At 35.6% G+C, this 26714-nt stretch overlaps 2 protein-coding genes across 6 annotated transcripts; one reads left to right on the top strand and one right to left on the bottom strand.

Moving 5' to 3' along the window:
* Window positions 1-4514: 4514 nt before the first annotated feature.
* LOC132182586 (zinc finger protein CONSTANS-LIKE 12-like) lies at window positions 4515-9170 on the bottom strand. 5 transcript variants are annotated; one of them, XM_059595872.1, is made up of 7 exons: window positions 9031-9170; window positions 7894-8609; window positions 7418-7639; window positions 6568-6914; window positions 6008-6251; window positions 4658-4970; window positions 4515-4572 (listed from the first exon to the last, which is right to left on the bottom strand). In XM_059595872.1, exons 2-5 carry the CDS (start codon window positions 8509-8511, stop codon window positions 6128-6130), a joined length of 1311 nt encoding a protein of 436 aa, XP_059451855.1. In that variant the 5' UTR covers window positions 8512-8609; window positions 9031-9170; the 3' UTR covers window positions 4515-4572; window positions 4658-4970; window positions 6008-6127. The 5 variants fall into 5 exon arrangements, with proteins under 5 accessions (XP_059451855.1, XP_059451858.1, XP_059451856.1 ...); XM_059595875.1 differs by adding an exon at window positions 5056-5126 and having other exon boundaries at window positions 4530-4970; XM_059595873.1 differs by having other exon boundaries at window positions 4530-5126.
* Window positions 9171-17859: 8689 nt separating this feature from the next.
* Window positions 17860-19197, top strand: LOC132181587 (uncharacterized). Its single transcript, XM_059594836.1, has 2 exons — window positions 17860-18079; window positions 18401-19197. The coding sequence occupies exons 1-2, from the start codon at window positions 17860-17862 to the stop codon at window positions 19195-19197; spliced, it is 1017 nt and encodes a 338-aa protein (XP_059450819.1).
* Window positions 19198-26714: the final 7517 nt, after the last annotated feature.

Here is a 26714-nt window from a genome sequence, read left to right as displayed (position 1 = left end):
CCAACTTCCATTGGTGACATATAAATCGGCGATCGGTGTAGTTAGATCAATGTGCAGGAATGTGGAGGAGTGGATCTGACGGACTGAAGTTGTACCAGTGACAACGTCGATGACACGCCGGCGCGTGGGACCCACGCACCAGCGCATGGCCGGCAGATTGATGCATGAAGGCCAGCGGCTAAAAGAAGGGTGGCCGGTGAGCACAATGAACGGTAGCGTGGATGGACGGAACTGATAGAAAAAACTAGATCCTGATTTTGAAGAAAATAGATCTAGAAATACAATCAAATTTAGAAGGATGGCAATAGACGGTAAAAAGGAAAGAGAAAATAACAAGAAAGGGAGGGGGAGGACAAAAATTGAAGCTTATAACCTGAAGAAAATATCCCCAATATTCCCCACTATGAGTCCATAGAACCGTCTAATATGTAACACCCCCACATATTTATACATTTACAAATTGTTTGCATGCATTCATATATAAGTCAGTAGTCACATAATTACATTTGTCTTTCAACTTACAACTTTAATTAAACATCATATTCTATTAACTTCTACATTATTTATATTTACATAACAGAGTGCAAGTTTAGGAAATTAAGCCAAAATATTAAAATCCCAATACCCTCGAAGCTTTCATCTATCGAGTATTCCGGTTGCTCGTCTCCTGCCTCATTGTATTGAATTTCTGTCAAACAATGTTTTACAGGTAAAATTGTAAGTTCACAGTTCAGTAAATAAACAACACCCATTTCTTTTGTAAACATCGTTAAACATGTTTCTAAAAACTTCAACCACATTTATTTCATTAACCATCCGTGGTAAACATTCTTTTGAAACTTAACCTACCACTCTCGCACGTAATGACAAGTGGAGATTTCACCATGTTCGAATGGGGGCACTTTGTGAGTTTGAGTGCAGTCAACTCAACCTAGTGTGGCATGGAGTTTCATCCCACTCCAACACTGTCCAATTCTGTTCGAACGAGACAACTCAAATTTGAAAACTTTTAACTTTAACTAAGGATTTTTCTTCCCTTTTTTGATCAAATGCCTACAAGCTTTATTGTTCTCAATCTATTTAACACCAAATATGTATTTATTTTATTATTTTATTTATTTAAATTCCTAATTTTCTTTTTCTTTTAACATTTATTTACCCCGTGTGTTTTATAATCTAAGCTCAACCAGCCTTTGTTGCTAATATTCCATGTTAGAGATTGTGGCTCATATTCTGAAGTAACATTAATCTCTAGTATAAAGGTCAATTTAAGAAAGGGTATATTGGAAATTTCAATGTTCATATAAGTTGTACCCCTATTTTTTTTTTCAACATTGTGAAATTAGTCATTTGCTCCTATAGACGTAAGCATACCGCCAAATCACGTAAATTCTCCATATGTTCTTTTCCTCTCCCTTTTCTCTATACTTTTCTCAATCCTAACTGTAACATGCTAAGCATATGAGGACAGCTGGCAAGAGCTTACAAGTACACGTGGAAGAGAATTAGTTACAACTACTAAACAGTTATTTTCTGTTATTTTGTTAAGTAGTTTAATAGCTGTTAGTTGGTTGTTAGTTGATTGTTGTTAATGGTTGATTGTAATGGTTGATTGTTAGTTGGTTGTATTAAGCATTAGCTTGTTGATTGTAGTTAATTAATGAACTGGGAGTTAGGCATACTGGAAATGCTTGGAGGTTGAGTAATACTTGTTCAATAAGAATTTTCATTTCTTCTCTCTTTTACACTTCTCTCTCTTTTCTTCTTTCATTCTTTTCTTACTTAGTCTCATTTACAGTGTTAATCCCTAACAAGTGGTATCAAAGCCCTTGATTCATTTAGTTCTTGTTTTTTCTTTAGTCTTCATGAGAACTAGATCCACAATGGCAGAAGAAGCACAATCTAAACAAGCATGAGAGTTAAAAGAAGTCCAAGAAGATGTTCTGGAATTAAGAAGGGATATGAAGGATATCCGTGAATCTAATGTTGGAATGCAATCAAAAATGAATCAGTTGATGGTGATGGTTACAGCCTTGGCCAAGCAGAAGCAGAAACAACCTATCCATCAGAGTGTAGAGGAAGAGGTTGCAGTTCCTGGTTATGGGGCTGCTCATCAGTGGGGAAGACACATTGGAGGGGAATCAACAAGTGCTGAAGGGATTTACACCAAGGTTCTAAGGTTGGAATTTCCAACTTTCAATGGTGAGGATCCAGACTCATGGTGGTATAGGGCAGAGCAATTTTTCAGAAATTGAGGATCACTGCATTCCACATGGAAGGTAAGGCCTTATCTTACTTACTTATCTTACTCATCTTACTTTTCTCTCTTTTCTTCTTTCATTCTTTTCTTACTTAGTCTCATTTATAGTGTTAATCCATATCAGCACTGTAACAATAACATTCCACCATTAATCAGTTTCACTAGTCGCTTGCCTTTTGGAAATTTCAGATCCTTGGATTTCATTGCCATGGCCCCCTCTCAGAACTCAACCCACTTTTGCCAAAGTTGTGAACTCTAGACCTGCATTACAAGTTACGACCACATCTGCTGCAGTTTGTTTATACCCTCAATTGTTTTGTTTTTGTTTTTGTTTTTTTTTTAAAAAAAAATTTTAATTTTATTTTTTATTTTGGGTGCAGATATACAGATCAAATATTTACTCAAATTGCCCAATTCGTCCATTATACCCAAGAACACATTTCCTTGGACTAGGCACATGCATCCTATCATTCACTTTAAGCAAACTCTTTCTACATTCAAAACAAACTTGTTGTGTAACGACCCAGGGAAAGCGTTAGCCACATCTGCGCTATTACCTCAAAAGGACTAGTCAATTTGGAGTTTCCCTAGAATTCATTATAAAGCCCAGTTTCACCTAGTAACTAGGCAATGTGGGACTTAGCACCCATGACTATCTTTATAAACTACCCACTCTATGTGGGCTTTTTCTCATCTTCCCAATATGGGACCGGGGTGTTACAAACTCCCCCTCTTAAATTCCTGACGTCCTCGTCAGGGCTACGTCATGCAGTGCTCTAATACCACATGGCCTGGCGTTAGTAGGTGGCTCTGATACCACTTGTAACGACCCAGGGAAAAGCGCTAGCCACATCTGCGCTATTACCCCAAAATGACTAGTCAATTTGGAGTTTCCCTAGAATTCATTATAAAGCCCAGTTTCACCTAGTAACTAGGCAATGTGGGACTTAGCACCCATGACTATCTTTATAAACTACCCACTCTATGTGGGCTTCTTCTCATCTTCCCAATATGGGACCGGGGTGTTACAAACTCCCCCTCTTAAATTCCTGACGTCCTCGTCAGGGCTACGTCATGCAGTGCTCTAATACCACATGGCCTGGCGTTAGTAGGTGGCTCTGATACCACTTGTAACGACCCAGGGAAAAGCGCTAGCCACATCTGCGCTATTACCCCAAAAGGACTAGTCAATTTGGAGTTTTCTAGAATTCATTATAAAGCCCAGTTTCACCTAGTAACTAGGCAATGTGGGACTTAGCACCCATGACTATCTTTATAAACTACCCACTCTATGTGGGCTTCTTCTCATCTTCCCAATATGGGACCGGGGTGTTACATGTTGCTTATGACAGTTACTGTTCATTCTTTCACATTCTGACTTTTTTTTTTTTTTTTTTTGACGTGCAACGCTTTCAAAGGGGACCACTTCATGACCCATCCATGTAGGTTAAACCCTGGATACACGACTCTACACGCAAAAACTGTGTATTAGTTGAGCGAAGACTCAAACAACTGATCTTGTGGTATTAACCAAACAATTCGACCGTTTAAACTAACCACAAGCTGATTTTGTTGAACTTTTTTTTTTTATTATTCAAAATGGGGAAAGAGAAAAGAGAAATTACAAGAACACAAACAACAACAACAGAGAAATCCTAGTAACAGTTAGGAATGGGTCAAATAAATGACCCAGCCCATCAAGCGAATCAAAACAGCCAAAAAAAATTGTTATAAATGGCAACATTCCGTAAACGGAACAAAACCCCAAAGGGCTGCCGACACGACCATCAGTAGTCGGAAAACAAGAATAAAGCCGACCATCAGTGGTTGGAAAGCAGAGGAAAAACTCTGTCAAAAATAGAAAATGCCAAATCAAGGATGTAGCTGAAAGTGGAAACACAACAGAAAAATACTTGGAAAAATAACTAGACAACAAAAAAATTAAAGGAAAAGCAGCACTGGCGGAGGAGGCCACACACCGGCGCGTGAAGGCCACGCACCGGCAGTAGTTGCTGATTTTGCTGAACTTGAAGCTAGGAAACAATTCCCTTGAATAGAAATATCGATTAATTCATCCCTAGTGTATAGCCATGCATAAATCAATGAGATCACTCATGCGATATTGTTTATTCTAACATGATTCTTGAACATTCAAAGAACATGAATCTGGTAAAAAAATTATTACATGCAGTAGAAACTGATTAAATATATGAGTGCAAATACGCTAACAAAAATTGACCACGTTCAAGGCAGGGCTACTTCGTGACCCATCAGCCATCCCTGTCGGATAAACCCTGGATACACGACTCTGCCTGCAAAAACCATGTATGAGTTGAGTGAGGACTCGAACAACTAATATTGTGGTATTAACCAAACTGTTCGACCGTTCGAACTAACCACGGGCTGATTTTGCTGAACTTGAAGCTAGGAAACAATTCCCTTGAATTGAAATATCGTATAGTTCATCCCTAGTGTATAGCCATTAGCCACACATAAATCAATGAGATCACTCATGCGATATTGTTTATTCTAACAGGATTCTTGAACATTCAAAGAACATGAATCTGGTAAAAAAATTATTACATGCAGTAGAAACTGATTAAATATATGAGTGCAAATACGCTAACAAAAATTGACCGCGTTCAAGGCAGGGCTACTTCGTGACCCATCAGCCATCCCTGTCGGATAAACCCTGGATACACGACTCTGCCTGCAAAAACCATGTATGAGTTGAGTGAGGACTCGAACAACTAATATTGTGGTATTAACCAAACTGTTCGACCGTTCGAACTAACCACGGGCTGATTTTGCTGAACTTGAAGCTAGGAAACAATTCCCTTGAATTGAAATATCGTATAGTTCATCCCTAGTGTATAGCCATTAGCCACACATAAATCAATGAGATCACTCATGCGATATTGTTTATTCTAACAGGATTCTTGAACACTCAAATGAACAGGAATCTGGTAAAAAAATTATTAAATGGAGTAGAAACTGATTAAATATAAAATTAAATTGCAATGAAATTTTTGCCAAATGGCGAGGTTGCCGGAGGTGGCAGCCAAAGGAAGAGGGTGTACAATAGGACAGGCAAAAGGACATGAACCAGAGGTTCTCATATGAGGTTCTTTGTCAACTGTATCTCCTGACTGAATATCCGTTGCAATTACCAGAACATAAATAAAAGATTAGGAAATTGATTAGTAAACTTGGAAATAATTGTTTCCATTTGAGTGCATGGACATTAAGCATCAAGAAGGCACCTATACATCATCTCGATGGCATATAACTAGTGCTTACAAAGTGTGCAATATTCTTAAAATAATTTTGTTTTGTATTTTTTATTTTAATGATGAGAAGAATAAAGGAAAAAGTACTAGATAGGATATAGGATCTATAGAGAGAGAGAGAGAGAGAGAGAGAGAGAGAAGATGATGGTTCAGTCGACTATGGACAATCCCAGTCTGAAATCAAGAAAGAACAAACAGACCTGCAGAGATAAGAACCAGATACAAAGGATAAAGAGAGAACAATGTTCTAAATCATGTGTTCAAGAAAAAATGTCTAATGAAAAGAAATTGTGAAGATAGGAATTTTCATCTATAGAAAATTTTGCAAGAAAAAGCTATTCATTATACACGATTATTGAGTTTAGAACCTATATATTCCTGTAATGAGATAGAACAGATTTTTATCAGATAAAATTTGCATTTATATCATATAAAACTGCATATAGTTGTTGATTACCTTGACATCCATCTTCTCAGACAGGAACCTTAACATATGTTTCTTGCAGGACTACCTCCATCAAAGCAGGCCTTGTCTTGCTACGCAGGGTGGGGAGATTGGGTTATATGGCTTAGAAGTTCAGTTCTCTGCAATAAGAGGGTCATAATCATATGTTTCACCTGCTTTCACAAATCTCCCTTTCACACGCTTTCGAGTATCAGCTCTGGCTTTGCGTGAGGCATATCTTATTTGTTTACCAAACCTATATGTCAAAAACGCGAAATATCTGTTAGAGTTGAATGTAAATAGAATCTATAAGATCTTTATGCAAACATCAAGAAACAATATCAGGGTGTAGTTATTAAGAAATTTCCATATTCTTGTAAGTGCTAATTTGAAATCAGTACCAAAATAATCCAGTTTTTTAGACTAATGATTTGGAGCACTTGAAAGGGAAGAAGTAGCAAAGATGCCTTACAACTTACAAGTGCTTCTGGAAACAAGAGAACTATCAAGATTTGTAGATACCAAGTTAAATTAGCATTAAATAAAATTGAATTCAGCACTGAGATGCATACATTCGACTTTTCTTTTTTTCATTATATCTCATCTTCGCTTTATCCCTTGCTTGTGGGCAACTAGTCTCCAAATTTGATTCCCAAGGTGATTCAGCTGTTACAAATACTGGTGACAATCCACAATCTTGATAATCAGCTGCACTACTTTCACCAGTGATGTTGGATAGTGAAAGTGATATGCCTGAATGAACTTGCCCAATAGGAAACCCCAAATTGATGTTTCTGGTGCAAGTAGGATTCATGAGTAAGCAATTTGCACTATCATTCATGGCCTGCATCACGCTGTTTAACCCATCAACATGAGAGGATTGAAAAGCCACACAATCTTGTTGCCCTAATGATGAAGCCTAAAAAAAAACAATGGGGCCTGTCAGTCGCGCACATAAGCAAATCTTGTAAACTTCAAAAGTAAGTAGAATGCAAATAAAGATTATTATTTTTCAGACATTTTGATAGGTCAGTGTATACTAAAAGATCATGCCTGGTGTGTCAAAAATGAATAGTTTAACTTAGTACCAAGTACTTAAAACCCCATATTTGAGCCTATCAAATTAAAACCAAGCTGCAAAATCGATCTGTAAAAGGCTTATGGTTAACAAAGGAACTGAATTTTACTTAACTCATGCGAAAGAATATCATAGTTTTAGATCATCTAAAACACTCATAATAGTATTTCATTTGACTGAACCACCCCCCCCAAAAAAAAAAGATACTTATTGAAATGAAACTTGAAATGCAATATCTCATGAATGTTTTCAATTGGATTAGGGAGTTGAGGAGAAGAAAGGTAGAATAATAATTAAAGAGCATTCGTCGAAGTGCAATATAAATTTCAAGTACAGGATATAACCTCCAAAGCACTCTCGATTGGACCATTAGATCCAGTGACAGATAAGTTTTTCTCCATTGATGGGCATTCCATTCCTCCATCCCCAAACTGGTATTTGGTAGGATCTTCTGGATTACCAAATATCTCACCACTCGTTAAGTTTAATGGCACATCATCTATGTTGAGACCTTCACAGATATCATCACTATCCTGAATTGCAAGATCCTTGAAATTGGAAGTATCCTGAAGCACATGAAGTAAATTAACGCACAAATCAAAATTACCAAAAGTAGAGTCACTTGACAAGTAACATAAAATATTAGGGAAGTATACTTTTAGTTTAAATCTCACTGCTCAAAAAAATAAAAAAGGTTAGCATGTATGCTTCAGATAGATAAAGACACCATGAAACTAGTTAACAAAAAAAAAAAAAAAAAACTTACCATATAACTAGTTATTTTACCAATTTAAGAACAAGCCTGAAAAAAAAAAAATACCTTTGGCAAATTAGATTCTTGATCAGGGAAGAAAGATGCTTGATCTTTGCAGTATGGCACGGAATTTAGATTTGGTGGAATCACAGAAGACAATTCCATCCAAGGCTCAAACTTAGAGGTAGGCTCTAGTTCATTTGGCTTGCTTGCCACCAACCCAAATGATCCCTCATCATCTCTTTGTTCCAAACAGTTGCTAATGCAATTCTCATTTATAGGCAGTGTACTCAGGTTCTCCCAACTACTATCAAAACCAATTGAAGAAGGCGTATCAAGAACCGAAGACCAAATTCTTGACAACTCTGCCAAAGAAGGGCAACCAATATAACAATTCAATGGCTGGAATCGATGCCCCAGCCTTGAACACTCATTGCCATTCAAGTCACAGCCTTGACATAGAGACATTTTATCATCCATGCATCGGACAATTGCAGGCTGAGAATAGCACTTGTCACATAAGAGTGACCGTGGGTGCCTACGGGACAAAGAATTAGCAGAGTGTACACATCCATCACATTGCAAGCAAAGGCGAGCCAAATCCGATTTACAATACACCATTGCCCTGACCACCCCACAAAACTCACACAGAGGCTCCATAATCCCTTCTCTAATATACACCATTGCTAGTTAAATGTTTTTTCTGATTCCTCCTAACTGAACAATTACTGAGTGGGAATCCGGCTTTATGTTTCCATCCTCGAACCACAAACTCCTTTGTCCTTTACCATTCCACAACAGCCAAAAAAACAAAGCATCATTACAGAAACCCTTCAAAGACTTTAACATAAGTATGTATAAATTATCAATCCCACCATTATATGAGTCTTCCAATCGCATTTTCATACTTATAGTCCAATGATCTTATGTATATTTGCTCAACGAAAACAAAATGAGAAAAGAAAAAAAATAAAAACTCCTTTATCGTTCCATAACAACCAAAAAAGTAAGCCATCATCACTAACTAACAAAAAACCCATCAAAATTTTAACATAAGCAATCGTCAAACTGTTTGTTTATTAGTATAAATTATCGATTCCACCATTATATCAGTATTCCAATGCCATTTTCATACGTAAGTCCATTAATAATGAAGAAGAAGAAAATGTGAAACTCATATATGACCGAAATAGAAGCACTTACCTGTTGAAAAATGCCGAATCCCCACAAAAAAAGAAAAACTTGTTAAAATATCCTCAGCCAAGATCAAGAAACATAAAATCCATTATTGGGAAGCAAGGGAAGGTAAGGTTGATAAGATTTGATAGAAACTCAAAAGGGTATCGGAGAAACAAAGCCCAACACTACGTTGGCCTTGAGACAATGAGACAGCTCAGTCCGCTATTTATAGACGTTCTTCCTAGGCTTTTGGGTGTTTGACGTGGCAAGAATCGGGCAATAGAAAGTGATAGCATGGTGATGTGGAATCGAGGATACGCACAGTTCGGAGGATATGCATATGGCCAGCCTTTTTACTCGGGCGGTGGACTGGGCGATGGCAATGGAGGTAAATAAGTGAATGAATGAGGTGGGTTTGTTATATTAGGTCGATCAGACAACCTTTGTTAAACCACCATCATGTCCAAACACAGTTTTACATGTGTACTAAATTTTTCAAAGCCAATAGGAGATTAGGACCTGCAGTTTTTTTGACACTTGTCAACTCAATATAAACTTAATATGGAGTTAGCAATCAAGGTTAAAAGGTTTAACTTATTTAATTAAAGGGTAAACACTTTTTTGTCCTCGGTAGTTTAACAATTTTATTTTTTGTCCTTTCGGTTTTGTTTTGTATCATAGATGGTACTTCAATAATGGTTAAAAACAGAGATGGTATCTTCGTCTAAATTCCGTCCAAAAATTAACAGAAATCTACGTCAGCACCCCTAAAAAATTAACACGTGTCCATATACTTAATTAGAAATTAAAAAAATAAATTTTTTTAAAATTAAAATGATTAAAAAAATTAAAATTTTAAATTAAATTATTAAAAAAAAAAAAATTGGAAAAAGGGTGGCTTCTTTTTAGGCAAAATAGGGTGGCTAGCCATCATCATTTTTGCCACCCCATGAAGCTGGCTGAAGCCACCTCTACTGGTTTGGGGGTGGTTCGGCCACCCCCAACTTGCAAAATAGGGGTGGACGAAACCACTCCCAAAGCTGTTGGGGGTGGTTCGGCCACCCCCAAAGCTGTTGGGGGTGGTTCGGCCACCCCCGTTTGGCCTGGGATGGTTTGGCCAACCCTAATCTTTTTTCTTTTAGTTGACCTTTTGAGGTGGGCGACCTAGATTAGCCGATCTGGGGTGGTCGAAACCACCTAGGCCAAACAGAGTGGTTTCATCCACCCCCATTTTGCAAGTTGGGGGTGGCGGAACCACCCCCAAGGACCCTTGGGGGTGGTTCGGCCACCCCCAAACCGGCCATGGGTGACTTATTTAATTTAATTTTTTATTTTTTTTAATCATTTTAGTTTTTAAAATTTTTATTTTTTTATTTTTTATTATGTATATGGACAGATGTCAATTTTTTAAGGATGCTGACGTGGATTTTTGGACGAAATTTAATCAGAGGCACCATCTTCGTTTTTAACCATTATTGAGGTACCATCTATGATACAAAATGAAACTGAGAGGGCGAAAAATAAAGTTAAACAACAAGGGCAAAAAAGTATTTAACCATTTAATTAAATGAGTCGGGTTATTATTAATATATATAGTCTTATATTGATACCTTGACATGATCCGAACTCGACATATGACATTTAAAGTTAGTAATTTTTTATATGACCTATAAATTTAATATAAACCCAACACGAAATTAGTGAGCGATGGTAGAAGGATTCAAAACGTTTAATTAAATGGATGGGTGGTTGGTGAAATGAGATTGTTCTACTCTTTTTTGGGTAAAGTGAAATTTTTTGGGATAATGTTTTAAACCAAATTGAGTCGGATGAATTTTTTTTTTTTGTAAAGTCTACATACCCCCTTCAAACTACCACCTAATTGACAATGTTCCTCCAAACTTTCAATTGTGATAATGTACTCTCAAACTACCAGAATATTGTCAATGTCTCTCCAAAGGCTAACAAAAAATAAAAATACCCCTATAGATTTCTCAATAAGACAAAAAGACTCATACAAATTTCAAAAAATAAAAAAATAATAATAGTTACAAAAATTTTTTGAACGATTTTTTTTTAAAAAAATAATAATAATTTTTTTAATTTTATTTCAAAAAAACGAAATTTTTTAATTTTTTTTAAACGAAAATTTTAGTTTTTTATTTATTTAAAGAACTTTTATTTAAAATAAATTATAAAACAAAATTTCAAAAAAAAAAAAAACGAAAAAATTCAAAAAAAAATCGAATTTTTTTAATCTTTTTCTTAAAAAAATGATTTTTTTTTTTAAAACAATTTTTAAATTTGGCCATCCCTTGGTTTTTTTTTTTGTTTTTTGTTTTTTTATTTTTATTTTTATTTTTATTTTTAAGTTTTAGGTTTGTTTAGAAGTTTTAGTATTTTTTGTTTTTATTTTACTAAGGGTAGTTAAGTCACTAGGGAACATTGACAATTTTTGGTAGTTTTGAGGGAATATTGTCACAATTGAAAGTTTGGAAAGACATTGTCAAATAGATGAAAGTTTGATGGGGGATATGTGGACTTTCCCCAAATTATTTCAACTCAGTGTATGAAACTATATTATTAAATATGTAATTCTCATGCATTTTTATAGAGAATCGTATTCTTATATGCATTTTTACCTGTTTTATTAAACAAACCAACCTCCTTGTTCTTATGGCTTTTTCGATGGCATGCTAATTCTATCACATTTTTGGCAGCCAGAGTACCATTATAAATTAAGATCTAAGAAGTACGTTAGGGTGGACAGACAAAGATGTAGTATATTTGCTAATATCCACAGTGTCCTTGGCTGCGATAGGAATACGAGAGGCTATTTCTTCTGGAATAAATTGATCAGAATTTATGTCAAGTAATGCAAAGAGAACCATCTTTTTATCTTGTTCAAAAAAAAAAAAAAAATTCTTTTTATCCTCTTAAAGTTGATGTGGCATTTAAAATCACCATTAAATTTTAGATAAATCATACTTGGATTTTGATCAATGATTTTAAATGCCACATCAACTTTAAGAGGATAAAAAGGGATCCGGCTTATATGTTGTTATTAAAATAACAGAATATATGTAGTAGTTAAAGCAACAGTTAAGATTGAATCTCAAAGTTGACTTACTTTTAGAAGCTTTTAATAGGAATGAGAAAATGAAGAGAGATTTTGAAAGATTCAATTTTAGCCGTTGCTTTTACTACAGCATACATGTTGTTATTTATTTTAATAACAGCATGTAAGCCGGATCTGATAAAAGATGGTTCCTAATATTACTCGTTATATATGTCCTATCATTTCGAAATGATTAGGTAAAAGCTCCAAAGAATCGGAACATGATCCTCTTTAATTCAAATAAACTGGAAAATATCCAGTTAGTTATATTGGAATTGTATTTTTATCTTTTCACCTTTTAAGATGACAAAAATACCCTTCCAATATAACTAACTGGATATTCTTCAGTTTATTTGAACAGGATAGGATCCTAATTCGAATCGGAATAGGATACTCCCTAGTTCAAAGAATCGCTTAGAAAGTCAAGTTTCATTTATTAATAAACTAGTGTGAGATTTAGCACTAATGAGCTCATATCCGCTCACTTTATGTGAACTAATTATTTTTCTAATGTGGAATTGGAGTGTTTCACACATCAAATTAATAGATTGTAAATCTCACATAGGCTTTGTTTGTTTCGATGTAAAATGTTTTTTTAAAAAACATTTTCCTTATTTTTCAGTGTCTGGTACAAATGAAAATCATGGTCAAATCGGGAAAAAAAAAAAAAAACACTTTTCGTAAAATGGTTTCCCTTTTTTAAACAATTTGATGAGTTTGAGCTTCTACTTCTTATACACATTCTCTCTCGTAATTCATGTTAGGAAATTAATCTTATTTCCCAAGACCTGTGAGATGCGAAAAATAAGAAGAATGCGGAATAACAAAGATAAGCAATCACACACAACACAAAGATTTAAGTGGTTCGGCTTAACAAGCCTACACCCACTGGTGGAAATGACCTAGAGAAAATTCACTATCAAAATATGGAGTACAAAATAGTATAGAGAAAATTACTCAGATCCCAAAGCTTCAATACACCCAAATCTCATTATCATACAAGAGAGATTATTCCAAAAATCGAATACAAAAAACAGATGTACAAACTCTTCTTTTGCTGGAACAGATGGCGGCTGATCTCTATTTTCTTCTCTCACTCTACAGCACCTTTTTCTTCTAATCACTTGTTTTTGGATCCTCCAAAAACTACCAAGAAGAAAACACCGTGGCAACCCTTGTACCTCCTTCTCTCAAATTCTCTCTTTTTCTCCTCACATTTTTTCACGTTTAGCACACACAAATTCACCTTGTGCTTTGTTCCTTATATAGAAGCTTAACTCTCCTTTTACATGTTGGTCTAAGACTCCTACTATAAGTCAAACAAGGAATCCAATTACACATAGGAGAAGGACTTCAAAACCCACATGTAAATGAGCAAACCGGTTGAACCAAGAACCTCTCCTACTTGAGGAAGGAGACAAACCGTTGGGTCCCACCATGACTTTTAATTCAAGTCATGCTTAACAATCTCCACCTTGACTTGAATCCCATCAAGTCTCCCAAAACGTGTCTCCGTGTAACGACCCAGGGAAAAGCGCTAGCCATATCTGCACTATCACCCCAAAATGACTAGTCAATTTGGAGCTTTCCTAGAATTCATTATAAAGTCCAGTTTCACCTAGTAACTAGGCAATGTGAGACTTAACACTCATGACTATCTCTATAAACCATTTACTCTATGTGGACTTCTTCTCATCTTCCCAATATGGGATCGGGGTATTACAAACTCCTCCTCTTAAACTCCTGACGTCCTCGTCAGGTCCATGTCATGCAGTGCTCCAGTACCACATGACCTGGCGTTACTAGGTGGCTCTGATACCACTTGTAACGACCCAGGGAAAAGCGCTAGTCCTTTTTGGCTCTGATACCCAAAAAGGACTAGTCAATTTGGAACTTCTATAGAATTCATTATAAAGCCCAGTTTCACCTAGTAACTAGGCAATGTGGGACTTAGCACCCATGACTATCTCTATAAACCATCTACTCTATGTGGGCTTCTTCTCATCTTCCCAATATGGGACCGGGGTGTTACACTCCACCTCAGCCCCTAAAGGCAATCATACTCCACAAGTGTCCCTCAAGTCCAAGCGCTTTTTGAACTTAAGCATAGGACCTGCTTTAGACATAACGCCATGCCTCCCTATCAGCCCCGTCGACCATATAGCTTTCTCCAATGACTCTTTCTTCCTGTAGACCCATCTGCACCCTTTATCCTTTTTTCCCTTGGGGTATTCTGCCGAATCCCAAGCTTTACCACTCTGTAGTGACTCCACCTCTTTCGGCATACCATCCTGAATAGACGATGGATCTTCACTACTAGCTGTATGAGCAAAAGAAACCATATCCTCAAAACCATATCTCTTTGTTGCTTTTCGATCACGTTTCTCTTTGCCTCTTGCTAAAGAATAAGATTCTTTCTGGTGCTGTAAGTCTCTTGAAGATTCCCCGCCATCACATTCATCTGTGAGTGAACACTATTCATCAAGCTCCACCTTCACGAATTGTTTCTCTTTCTACACTGTACTTTTAGAAAGTTCATCTAAGTTAACAAACTCAGACTTCTTCGGTTCCTGCTCTATAACTTCAGGTCCTGCACTTGACCCATCCTTGTACATAGCACACTCATTAAAAATCACATTCTGACTTCTAATGATCTTCCGATTTTGATCATCCCAAAATCGATAACCAAAGGCCCATCCCCATATCCAATGAAGAAACACTTATTAGATTTACCATCTAGTTTACTCTGAGCATCAGACTCAACATGGACATATGAAGCACAACCAAAAACTTTCAGATGTGAAAGATTTACCTCTTTTCCACTCCATACTTCTTTCGGTAGTCTATGGCTTAGGGGAATGGAAGACCCCCTATTTATCAAGTATGCAGCAGTGCTAACTGCATCAGCTCAGAAAGTCTTTGTTAACCCAACATGCAACACCATACTCCTAGCATGCTCATTGAGGGTCATGTTCATGCGCTCAGCCACGCCATTCTGCTGTGGTGTTTCCGAGATAGCTTTCTCCATTCTAATCTCATTTATTGCGCAAAACTGTTTAAACCCCCTATCTTCGTATTCTCCTCCATTGTATGATCTCAAACGCTTGAGTTTCAAGCCTGTTTCAGTCTCAATCATGGCCTTCCATTCAGCGACGAAGGAGGCACTTTTGGGGCCATGGTCTCTCCCACCCCCCCCCCCACCCCTCATTTCCTTAAAAAAAAAAAAAAAAAAGTGAAGAAAAATATACAATCCCAAAAAAAAAAAAATAAATAATAAAAGACTAGTCCCAAAGGCTCATCCCACCTAAAAGGCAAAAAATAGCACCCCAAACAAATAGGCCATCCGAAAAAATAAAAGCCCCACCTCCTTAAAAAAAAAAAAAATTAGGCGCCCCATCCCCTCAATAAAATAGGTGCCCGATACCCCATTCTCGTCCTCAGTTCTTCACTTCGTCCCCTAGTCGAGATGCAGAGATTGAGAATTTGAGAGAGAGAGAGAGAGTTTCAAATTGAGAGAGAGAACACTACTGCGGGAGGTAAAATTCTTACAATTTTCTTTTAAATTTCGTTATATAATCGTAGGATTATAATTACAATCGTGAGAAAAACCTTGTGCTTTGCTCTTTATGGAATATACCAACAGACTTGCTTTTGCTTTGTTAATATTGGTTCTATAGTTACTGGTTGGTCTCCTCTGGTTTAGTTGGTTTTCTGTTCACGATTTGGTTGTTTTGTTCTGCTGCTAGTATGTTTTGTAGCTTTGTGATTTGTTTTGTTGGTGTTCAGCCTCTATAAGGCTTTGTTTTAGGCCTTTTGAAGGGCTTGTATTCGGTGATACTTTGTATTTGGTTTGTCTTGCTTTTAATGAAGGTGCTTATTCATCCAAAAAAAAAAAAAAAGCAAGAAAGTGTGAAGAGTTGTGCATTGTGAGACTTTGGGCTGGTTGACTTAAGTCTGAATTTTGGGGATTTCTCTGATTTTTTTTTTTTTTGGTTATTTTCTGATAAGCGCCGAATGTTGCACATTCAAGCCCCTTAATTTGCATATGTTAATTCCTTAGCATTGTTATTTGTTTGATTTTTGTTTTGTTTTTGTGTTTTCAGGTTATAAATAAAGATGCAATTAATTCCATTGATTTTGGGCTTAAAAGCACACATTGAGATGATTAAGCGTAGCCAATCATAACAGAGGACTTATATGTTGTGGTTAAGTTTAATCAAATAAAGGAATGGATTAATTCGGAATTTCTCAAATTGGAGTGAAAATCGGATTGGATTCAAATTTGGATTCTGCATATGTCTTGGTATTTTGGCCATAACTTTCAGCTCAAATATCCGATTGAGGTGATTCAAGCGGCACTGGAAAGCTAACTCAAATTTATACAAATCATTGTGAAATATAATTTTCCTAATTCGGAGCGTCGCATTGCCAAAATTGCCCCGCAAGATAGGAACGCAATTTTGGGCGAATCCTATTCCGATTTGGACTTAGGTTTTCTTTATCATAATTGGACTTGGACTTAAATCTCCGAAATTTATAGGATTCCTAGGGCTTCTAGGACTCTCCTAAGCCCTATAAATAGGCCTCTAAGCATTGAGAAAAAACACACCGCCTCTTAGAGCAAAATTCAGTAAATTGTCTTTGGAGCTTAGGAGATCATGAGCGGCTAAACCCCTTCGTGGGGTATTGATGTAGCCCTTTCCAAGCACAATGGTTTGATTGTATTTAATTTCTAGATTTTCAATTTATGCATGTTGATTGTATAATTATGAGGATTGCTACAATTGATTTATGTTCTTAATTATTAAATGCAATTGCTCTTAAATTTCAAAATCAATATTTGTGAAATTCTTCTCTTGTCTTAGAAAGTATTTTACTTTTATTGATCTCAAATCATTCTTGTTTTCTGTGATTATGAGGATGATGGTTATACAATGGGTTTAATTGACATATGATCAATAGGATTTGATAGGCCATGCTTAGGGAAGACGGATTGTACTACACCCTAGTTTAGTGTAATTTAGGTAGACAGTCCGTGCCAACCGAAGATGGGTTACACTTATTCATTGATTGTATGTATCCTGTTAAAGAATTTGATAATTTATACCTAGGGAAGACGGGTCGTACCGCATCTTAGTGGTTAGGTGGACGATCCGTGCCAACCGAAGATAGATTATGCTTATTCTTTAATAAGGTAGTTTCTTGTTTATTTATAACATGCATAGAATGAATTTATGGGATTAATTATGATTAACCATTGTTGTGCGGATAGAGGTGAAGTCAATACCCTACTCTCTCTCTCTTATTTTAAATCTCTTTTATTTTCATGCACTTTAGTTTTTAAGCAAATCAAATCAAAACCCCTTTTAATTAAGTTAACTTTGATCTTTTAATTTTGATAATTAAACCCTTGCAGTCCTTGAGGTTCGACACCCTCTTTATAGCCGTATCCTACAAAGATTCGTCATATTGCGAGTGGTTATTTTTATAATTGATATTTTTTGTCACAAAAATACCACATCAATTTCTTTATGTATGTATGGAAATGTAATAATGTAACACATGCGTATATTATTTGTTTGATGAGGTTAATTATTCCTCGAATGATTTACTTCCCCATCCAATGATTCATTTGTATTTCCTGGCTAGCCAATTTGCGCACATGGTCGGCCAACTAGAGCCATCAATTTCCAATATTATTGATTTATGCTTTCTCCCGATTTTGTTTGTAGATGATGGAAAAGTCAAATACAATACTTGACTTTTTCAAGCGAAAAAATGTACAAAGTTCAAATGCACAAACTTCGAATGCACAAACTTCAAATGTCAACATTGGTGATACATCATCGCCAACTTCTGATATCCCAATTTCTGAAAATTCTTCTAAAAGACTTCGGAGAGTTGATGGCAATGAATTTGATATTAGTTCATTGGAGTTTGATTCTGGATTGCATCGTCAGATATGAGAATATGATGTTAATCACCGAGATGAAATTCGAAGAGCTTACATTAATGCTGGTCTGTACCGACCTCCAATCTCAAATTACCCAAAATCTGGAAAAGAAAGTCATCTTCGTAACTTTCAACATTCGTGGTACAATCTATTTCCTTCATGGCTTGAATATTCACGTGAGAAAGATGCAGCCTTTTGTCTACCTTGTTTTCTCTTTAATAAGCTATCTGGGCATTTTACACAACGTGTATTCACTATACATGGATTCAGGAATTGGAAGAAAGTTAGAAATTAAAAAGATTGTGCTTTTCTCAATCATATAGGAAAAGATCCTACTTCATTTCATAGAGTTGCTGAGAAGTCATATGAAGATTTAAAGAACCAATCTCAACATATACAAAATGTGTTTGAAAAGCTCACTTCTGAACAAATTGCAAACAATCGACTACAGTTGAAAGCCTCAATTGATGTTGTTCGAGTGCTTGCATTTCAAGGTGTTGCTTTTAGAGGTCGGGATGAAAGTGTGAGTTCTACAAATCGTGAAAATTTTCTTGAGATATTGGGTTTGACGATTTCATATAATGAACAGCTTGCTGAAGTGATCGCTAAAGCTCCCAAAAATGCCACTTACACATCACCAACGATACAAAAACAAATTTTACCTGTTTTTTCAACCAAAGTAAAGGAAATAATTGGTGATGAAGCTCGTGATGAGTCAATGAAAGAGCAAATGGCTATAATTTTAAGATTTGTTGATAAGAATGGCTTTGTGCGAGAACGTTTTTTTGGACTTGTTCATGTTTCTGATACTGCGGCATTAACCTTAAAAAAATGTATATATTCTGTATTGTCTAAACATCAACTAGACATTCAAAATATTCGAGGGAAGAAATATGATGACGCAAGTAATATGCGAGGGGGGTGGAATGGGTTGCAAGCTTTGGTTTCAAATGATTGTCCATATGCCTACTACATTCATTGTTTCGCACATCATTTGCAATTGGCATTAGTGGCGGCATCAAAAGAAGTCATTTCTATTAATCAATTTTTTACCAAATTGAATGTTGTCAATTTTGTTTGTGTCTCATGCAATCGGTATGAAGAATTGCGGATTGCCTAAGCTGCTGAAATGCTTACATGATTGCAATTGATGAGATTGAGAGTGGAAGGGGACTTAATCAAACTAGTACGCTACAACGACCCACAGATACGCGTTAGAGTTCTCACTTGAGATCAGTTTCTAACTTGATCAAAATTTATAGTCCAACTTATGAAGTTATTGTTAAAATCATTGATGTGGGAACTTCTTCTTCCCAACGAGTAGAAGCTGATTCAATTCATCAGGTAATGACTTCATTTGAATTTGTATTCATCTTACATCTTATGAAACAAACTATGCAGATCACTGATCATTTATGTCAAGCATTGCAATCCAAATCTCAAGACATTTTAAGTGTCATGCATCCTGTTTTATCTACTAAAAGGTGTATCCAACAATATAGAGTTGATAAATGAGAAGTTTTACTTACCAAAGTGAAGTTGTTTTGCAATAAACGCAACATAGATGTTCCGGATATGGATGCCGGTTATGTTGAGAGAAGATGTCGAGCTCACAATCAACAAGCTGACTTTACAATTAAGCATCATTATCGTGTGGATATTTTTGGTGCTACAATAGATTCTCAATTGCAAGAATTAAATCGCTGGTTTAGTGAGCATGTAGTGGAGTTGCTTATTCTAGGCTCGGCACTTGATCCTCAAGCTGCGCGTGAGTCTTTTAAAATTGATGATATTTGTCAGTTAGTAAATAAGTTTTATCCGCAAGACTTTACCTCGAGCTGCACGTGAGTCTTTTAAAATTGATGATATTTGTCAGTTGGTAAATAAGTTTTATCCGCAAGAGTTTACCGATCTTGAAAAAGAACAGTTGGAAATAGAACTTCACCATTATGAGCATAATATAGTTCAAGATTCAAGTTTCCAATGATTGTTAAATATTTCCGAATTGTGCCAATGGTTAGTTAGAACCAGAAAATCAACTATCTACCAACTTGTTTTTCGAGTTGTTGTGCTTCTGCTTACTCTTCCCATTTCTACCACAACTACAGAACGAGCATTTTCAGCCATGAATATCATCAAAACTAGGCTTCACAACAAATTGAAGATGAGTTTTTGACGGGTTCTCTGATGTTGTACATCGAAAAAGAAATTATTGCGACACTTAGTACAGATTCAATTATAGATGATTTTCGGGATATGCAAACACGACGGATTCCATTTTAATAGGTGTTTGAGCTAAAATTTGAAATGTTTTATGACACAACTATCTATGTATCTTTTTCTTCGTATGTTTATCTTTTTGTTAAAACTGAATTGAAGTTATTATTTTTTTTTTTTTGGTATACATTACTTTATGTATTTTGAATTTATACCTCGATCCCCCCATCAAACTTTATGAATCCATCCCTGCTTCCATTTCTTAAAAGTCTCAAATATATCAGATTTACTTTTTAAGAAATAAACCCATACATTCCTGCTTAAGTCATCAATAAATGTGATGTAATACCGCGAGCCTCCAAGAGATGACACTGGTGCAGGATCCCACAAATCCGTGTGTACTAGCTCCAGCTTTCCAAGCTTAGGTGCTTTCCAACTTCCGTGAAACTCACATTTTTCTACTTTCCTAAGATGTAGCCTTCACACAAATCAGACTCAACTGACTTCAACTTCGGTAGTTTTCCTTTTGACATAAGTACCTTCATCTCTTTCTCGCTCATATGCCCAAGCCTTAGGTGCCATAGTTTTGAGTCAGCAGTCGTGTAACATCCCCAGTCCGTTAAGACTGAGTTTGCCACTTTTCTTTTTTTTTCAACAAAAATTCTTGCAAAGATCTATAAGGCCTATCAGAGTACTTGATTTTAAAGGATACGAAAAATGTATAAAACATTATTCAAGAGATTTTATTACAAGCGAAATTAGAAAACATTAAACTTTAGTTGCGGAATATCATATCATTACAATAACTTATATGAAAAGACTTTGAAAATTAATAATTATTCCCACCCCATTCCGGCCTCCTATTCCAGCATCCTTTCTACCTGAAAACAAGAAATAAAACTGAATGAGCCCAAAGGGGGCCCAGCAAGTAACATCCACAACCATAAATAGTTTTACTCCTTGTTCTCAGTTTTGAAAATCATTTTCGCAAATAAATATAATTCTAGCCATAATAATATCTGTATGTACGGTTGCATCTCCCGTAATATATACATACTATTACATCTAGTAATAGATCATCGTTGTAAATCATCTTTATAAATCATCATCATAATGCATCATTATAAATAATCTTTGTAAATCATCATAGCATATCATCGTTGAAAATATAGTATCATTTTCTCATAATAGGGCCCATGTACACTATTACCCCTGTGCACGAGGGTTGCGGGTCCTTGTGACCATGGCACTGAACTGTGGCCACAGCCATGCCCGACCGTCAATTAACTCTTTCTTGGTGCACTCAACGGTCTAGTTGATGGAATACCACCTTCTGGCATAGCCTCCTTCAGTGGTTTCGCCTCCATCCGAGTATCGGTACCGAACTCTCATCTTATCTTATCTTGGGGCCAAAAATACTCTCCTCCATACATGTGCCCTCATTTCATAAACATTTATCTCATCTCTTGTACTTTTCTTTGTACTTCTTTTGATGCATCTTAGGGCAACATGTAGGAGGGTTTATCATCTTTTTTCTTTCTTATAATCATCATCATTTCTCAACTTTCTTTTCTCAAATTGAAAACCTTTTCAAATATAAACTTGTTGTACTTAGAAAGCGTTTAAATAAATAGAAACTTTCTAGATAATTCATTTAGAAATCCTTCATGCATGCAACATAACTTCATAATACGTAAATAAAATAATCATTTACAATTTACTAAAGAATGAATAAATAGCATGACATGAAGTAATTTTAGAAGGGGTAGTGAATTTACTTACCTCTAGACTGAAGCTAAAAGTGGTATGAAGGAATCTAGTTGCTCCAATATGACTAACACCACTAGTATATCTTTTGAAACTACTTTCTAAAGTCCGCTATCTCTTGTGTTCTTTCTTTCTTGTAGCGCTTGGTCTCGCTCTTTCTCTCTCTGTTCTGAGTAAACACTCTTAGAAAGAAGAAAGACCGAGTAAAAAGCGGAAGAAGGAAGAATATATGCAAGAGATGGGAGAGGAGATGAGTGGTGAAAATTCTGAAGGAGAAGAGCTCTATTTATAGGAGAGAATCAAACACTATTCTACCGTCAATTTACAATTATACCCTCATTTTACTATTTCACCAACCCTATACTATTTCACCAACCCTATACTATTCTACCTTCAATTTACGATTATACCCTCATTCTATCTTCAATTTACAATTATACCCTCATCTTACTATTTCACCAACCCTATACTATTTCACCAACCCTATACTATTCTACCTTCAATTTACGATTATACCCTCATTCTATCTTCAATTTACAATTATACCCTCATTTTACTATTTCACCAACCCTATACTATTTCACCAACCCTATACTATTCTACCTATCCTATACTATTCTACCATCCTTATACCTACCATTTACTATCCTATTATTTCACCAATTACCATTCTCTAATTACCACTCTCATAAATTTTCCAAGAATTAAAATCCTTAGCTACAATGGATATTAAAATAACATCATTATCAAAATAATCTATTTAAATAGCTTTGAAAATTCTGGGACACTACAATCTTCCTTCCTTATTAGAATTTCGTCCTCGAAATTAAAACCTATAATATTATCGTCCAATCTTCAAGTTGAGGGATTCAGATAATATTCCTTTCAATCCTTCATCAAAGCTTACTCTCTTTTATCATATTGAAATTCCATCTCCTTCTTCTATGAGTAAATCTTATTCACATTCTAAAGTCTCAATTTCTGCAATCATTCATCAATTCACACTAAAATCTTACCTCAAAATCTTTTCCATTGTTTCTTTCCAACCTCAATAACAACAATCGAATTATTCATCAACAGTCTACAATCAAGGTTTAAACATCAAATTAATAAATCATGTGATCAATAGTTTATACCTCCAAACATCATAGTCCTCATTTCAAGCCTGCAATAATTCTCTCGATCTAATTTAATCAATCTTATCAAAAAGGTGTAAAAATCATCCCCGCCTATATTCTCTTTAGTATCTTAGTATTCCAAATCATGCATACGAAATTTTAATATGATGCTTTAATAATTATTAACTTCTCACCATCATAAACCTGTAAAAGTAAATAGCACCAACATTCAAACATCATTACATGAATATACCTCAGAAGTGACATCATAATTCGATTCATTCTAAATACACAACCGTTTCTATTTTCTTATCCCAACTTTTGTGTTGATGCTACAATATCAGCGAAAATCTTTCAGTACTACATCTTTACTTGATAAATCATAACTCAACAATAGAAACTCGTAATTATGATTTCAACTCAAACGAAATACACGATTACATCAAATGTAAGATTCTCATCCATTCTTGACTAATACATATTGTGCTTGCTGCGTTCTATAGATGAAATTGATAAGCAAGCAAAGTAGGATATGGGTAAGTTTCCAAGCTGGATGTTCCAAAGTACACATGCTAAAATCTTTCTCTCTTGGGTCTTGCCAGGTCAAGAAGAGAAAGAGAGAAAGATAGTCCTGTTGCTTTCTAGAAATGAAGATTTGAAAAGCATTTCAGGACATGATTTGCATGTGAGCTTATTTTCGAGACTTTCAAAATACCCACATCGGAAGCTCTCTCTCTTCTGTCATGTATGGATACTTGAAGAGAAGAGAGATATTTAGCCTGAGAAGCATGATCAAGGATAATCTTGCTTCCTCAGGACATGATCAACGATAATCTTGCTTCAATGGTTTACTACTGAGAGTATAAGGAGTTGGGTTTGTGAATCAAATCGTGATGCTTGCATTTTTCTCTCTTTTGAGGATATGCTCAACTGGAAGAAAAGTCGAGCTTTCATTGTATGGAAGGCTATTAACAGAAGATTTCAGGCGAAGGAGTATGATCAGAAGGCATGTGTTGCAATGGAGAAAGAGGTGTGAATTTATATGAAGGGTTTCTGGATAATGAACGAGCGCGTGGTGCGCGTTGGCATGACAATTCATTCAGTTGCCCACGCATGGTATTCGAAGTCGTTGATTGAACAGTGGGTTTGAAAAATGAGCTCAGTCGAATTATGACAGGAGACAAGATCCTACTTCCACGGGATCTTTTGACAAAATTTTCATCGCGGCCCGAGGTCGCCTAACGCTTTGTTGTTTACTGTTTATTTCACCTGAAGTGAAAAATTCCTTTAAAGCCACTCGTCTGCTGCTTCCAGAAACTTCACAAAATTTCTTCAGTTCCTAACGCTTAGTCTCTTCTCAGTACTTCATCTCTCCCAATTTCTTCGTATTCTCAACTATTTTCCTTACTCTCCTAAATATGGGAGTATCATCATCATCCGTTAACAACCTCGATTTGAATGTTGCTCCTGCAGCACAACCCATTGTTATGCCTGACGTGCAACCGGAGGTGCCTGTTGTTCCCCCTGAAGTGTCTGCTATTCATCCCGTCGTATCTGTTACACACCCTAATGAACCTGCTGCATATCCTAACGTATGGCAGCCAACTTTTGTCTTTGACAATCGTCCTATCACTATTCACGATTCTGTCATGCTCCATGATTCTACTGCTGTAGCAGTGGCCAAAGGTTTCGTAATTCCACGAGATCAAACGTTCTTAGCGGATAGGTCGGATACTGATGCTATTAATAATTCATTGGCATTCAGTATCCAAGGTGCTGCTTCAGTTTCTGACATGGCACAACGTTTGAGTGCCAGAAATGTTGAGCTGAAAGTCTCAAGAAACCAAATCGGGGTCTTACAGCGACTGCTCAAATACTATAAACGAAAACACGTGGATTTGAAGCAGGAGAATACTCAGCTGAAAAAGATGATGTTATCTTACGCAGAATACTTGGGACCAAAGATGCTAGAAATGGAGAAGAATACCGAACGTCTCCAGCGACAGAACGAAAAACTCCGGGTCGATGTTCAGGGGTGTTGCAAGTCTCTCCACACACGCTCTAGTCAGGTACCTCATTAGAAATAAATATTCTCTTTGATAATTCAATTATATAAATATATACGATTCTGCTCATACTAGGTTTTCTCTATGCAGAAATAATCTTCCTGGAGCAGCTCTGAAGAATCATCCGCTCATCATTACCACATGTCTCTTTATGCAACAAATTTCTTTTTTTTTTTTTTTTTTTTTTTTTTTTTTTTTTTTTTTTTATGGACACTGGTATGTAATATTATAAGGAGCTTGTTCTCCAAACATTTCTTTTCGTAATCATTCAGTGCTCATTCAATATTCATTATGAAATCATTCTGTCATTGTAATATCTTCCTTTAAACAAACAATCTGTTTAAAAAAGTTAATCACTCAATAAAACATCTAAGTATGCACCATCACATGTTATCAACCTCTAAAATACCTTAATATCATTGAACATATATCTTATAAGAGAAAATTTAGATCATGTCACTATATTATATCACTGTATTATATTGTCTTTCAACTCTTACCTTTATGCTTCAATTTACCTCAAGAATAATAATCCATTATCTTTATTTAGTAAAAGAAAATTATATCAAAAGCTTTGGCATGTAACTAAAATTTCTCATAATTTCATATCCACTAATGCCTCAAAATTTAAATATTATCCACAACCTAGGAGCACTAATTCATCCTCAAAACTTTAAGCATCACTTCAATATAATTTACCTCCATTACAGAAAACCTAGCACCTCAAATTCTAAGAATCACCTCAAAGATTTCATGAATTGTACCTTAAAGTCATCACAATCATTTGAAAATATCAAAATCTTTAAACCACAACTTTATATATCAAAATATCTTATAGATTCTAGGGTATACCTCATTTGCATTTATCCCTGCAATACTTAGGCATTCACTTCATGCCACTACGTAATCCTTATTCATCCATCCATATATTATAACATCAATCATAGTATCATTATTGTCATCGACCAAACCTTAGCCATTACCAAAAACTCATATAAACTCTTATATCATTAATTCAGTTCAAGAATCATTTCACCACCGACATCCATAAGACTATTCATTACCAAATCACTTACACAATTTGTCTCACAACCTAAATCCATAAAACCATTTTGTCACCAAATTAATTTCACAAATCATCTCGCAACCTAAATCTATAAAATCATCATACGATTTTTAAATCATGATCAATAATCTTTTCTAAATCCTCGAGACACCTTAAAATATACCATTATCAATCGATACTCTAGAAAACTGCCGCAAATCCAAATAGGCAGATACTATAGATCACAACCCATCTATAAAATAAAAATTCATCTCCGTCATTAACATGATCACAATAATAAAATCCTCCAAATTAATCACACTAGGATGATTTTTTTTTTTTTTTTTTTTTAACAAAAATTAACCATTAGAAAAATGCTCATGCATCATTTAGTAGAGACCACACAACAATGCACACTCTACTT

The sequence above is a fragment of the Corylus avellana genome, chromosome ca5 (assembly GCF_901000735.1).
Source record: "Corylus avellana chromosome ca5, CavTom2PMs-1.0".
Taxonomy (NCBI): domain Eukaryota; kingdom Viridiplantae; phylum Streptophyta; class Magnoliopsida; order Fagales; family Betulaceae; genus Corylus; species Corylus avellana.
This window is presented reverse-complemented; position numbering and strand designations above follow the sequence as displayed.

Coding starts and splice junctions, on each gene's coding strand:
- LOC132182586 (XM_059595872.1), bottom strand. CDS start 8,511: ATGGTGTATATTAGAGAAGGGATTATGGAGCCTCTGTGTGAGTTTTGT. Junction 6,915..7,417: donor CAATCGAGAGTGCTTTGGAG/GTTATATCCTGT, acceptor GTTTTTTTTTAG/GCTTCATCATTAGGGCAACA. Junction 6,252..6,567: donor GAAAAAAAGAAAAGTCGAAT/GTATGCATCTCA, acceptor TTTGACATATAG/GTTTGGTAAACAAATAAGAT.
- LOC132181587 (XM_059594836.1), top strand. CDS start 17,860: ATGGAAAAGTCAAATACAATACTTGACTTTTTCAAGCGAAAAAATGTA. Junction 18,080..18,400: donor GTTTGATTCTGGATTGCATC/GTCAGATATGAG, acceptor TCAATCATATAG/GAAAAGATCCTACTTCATTT.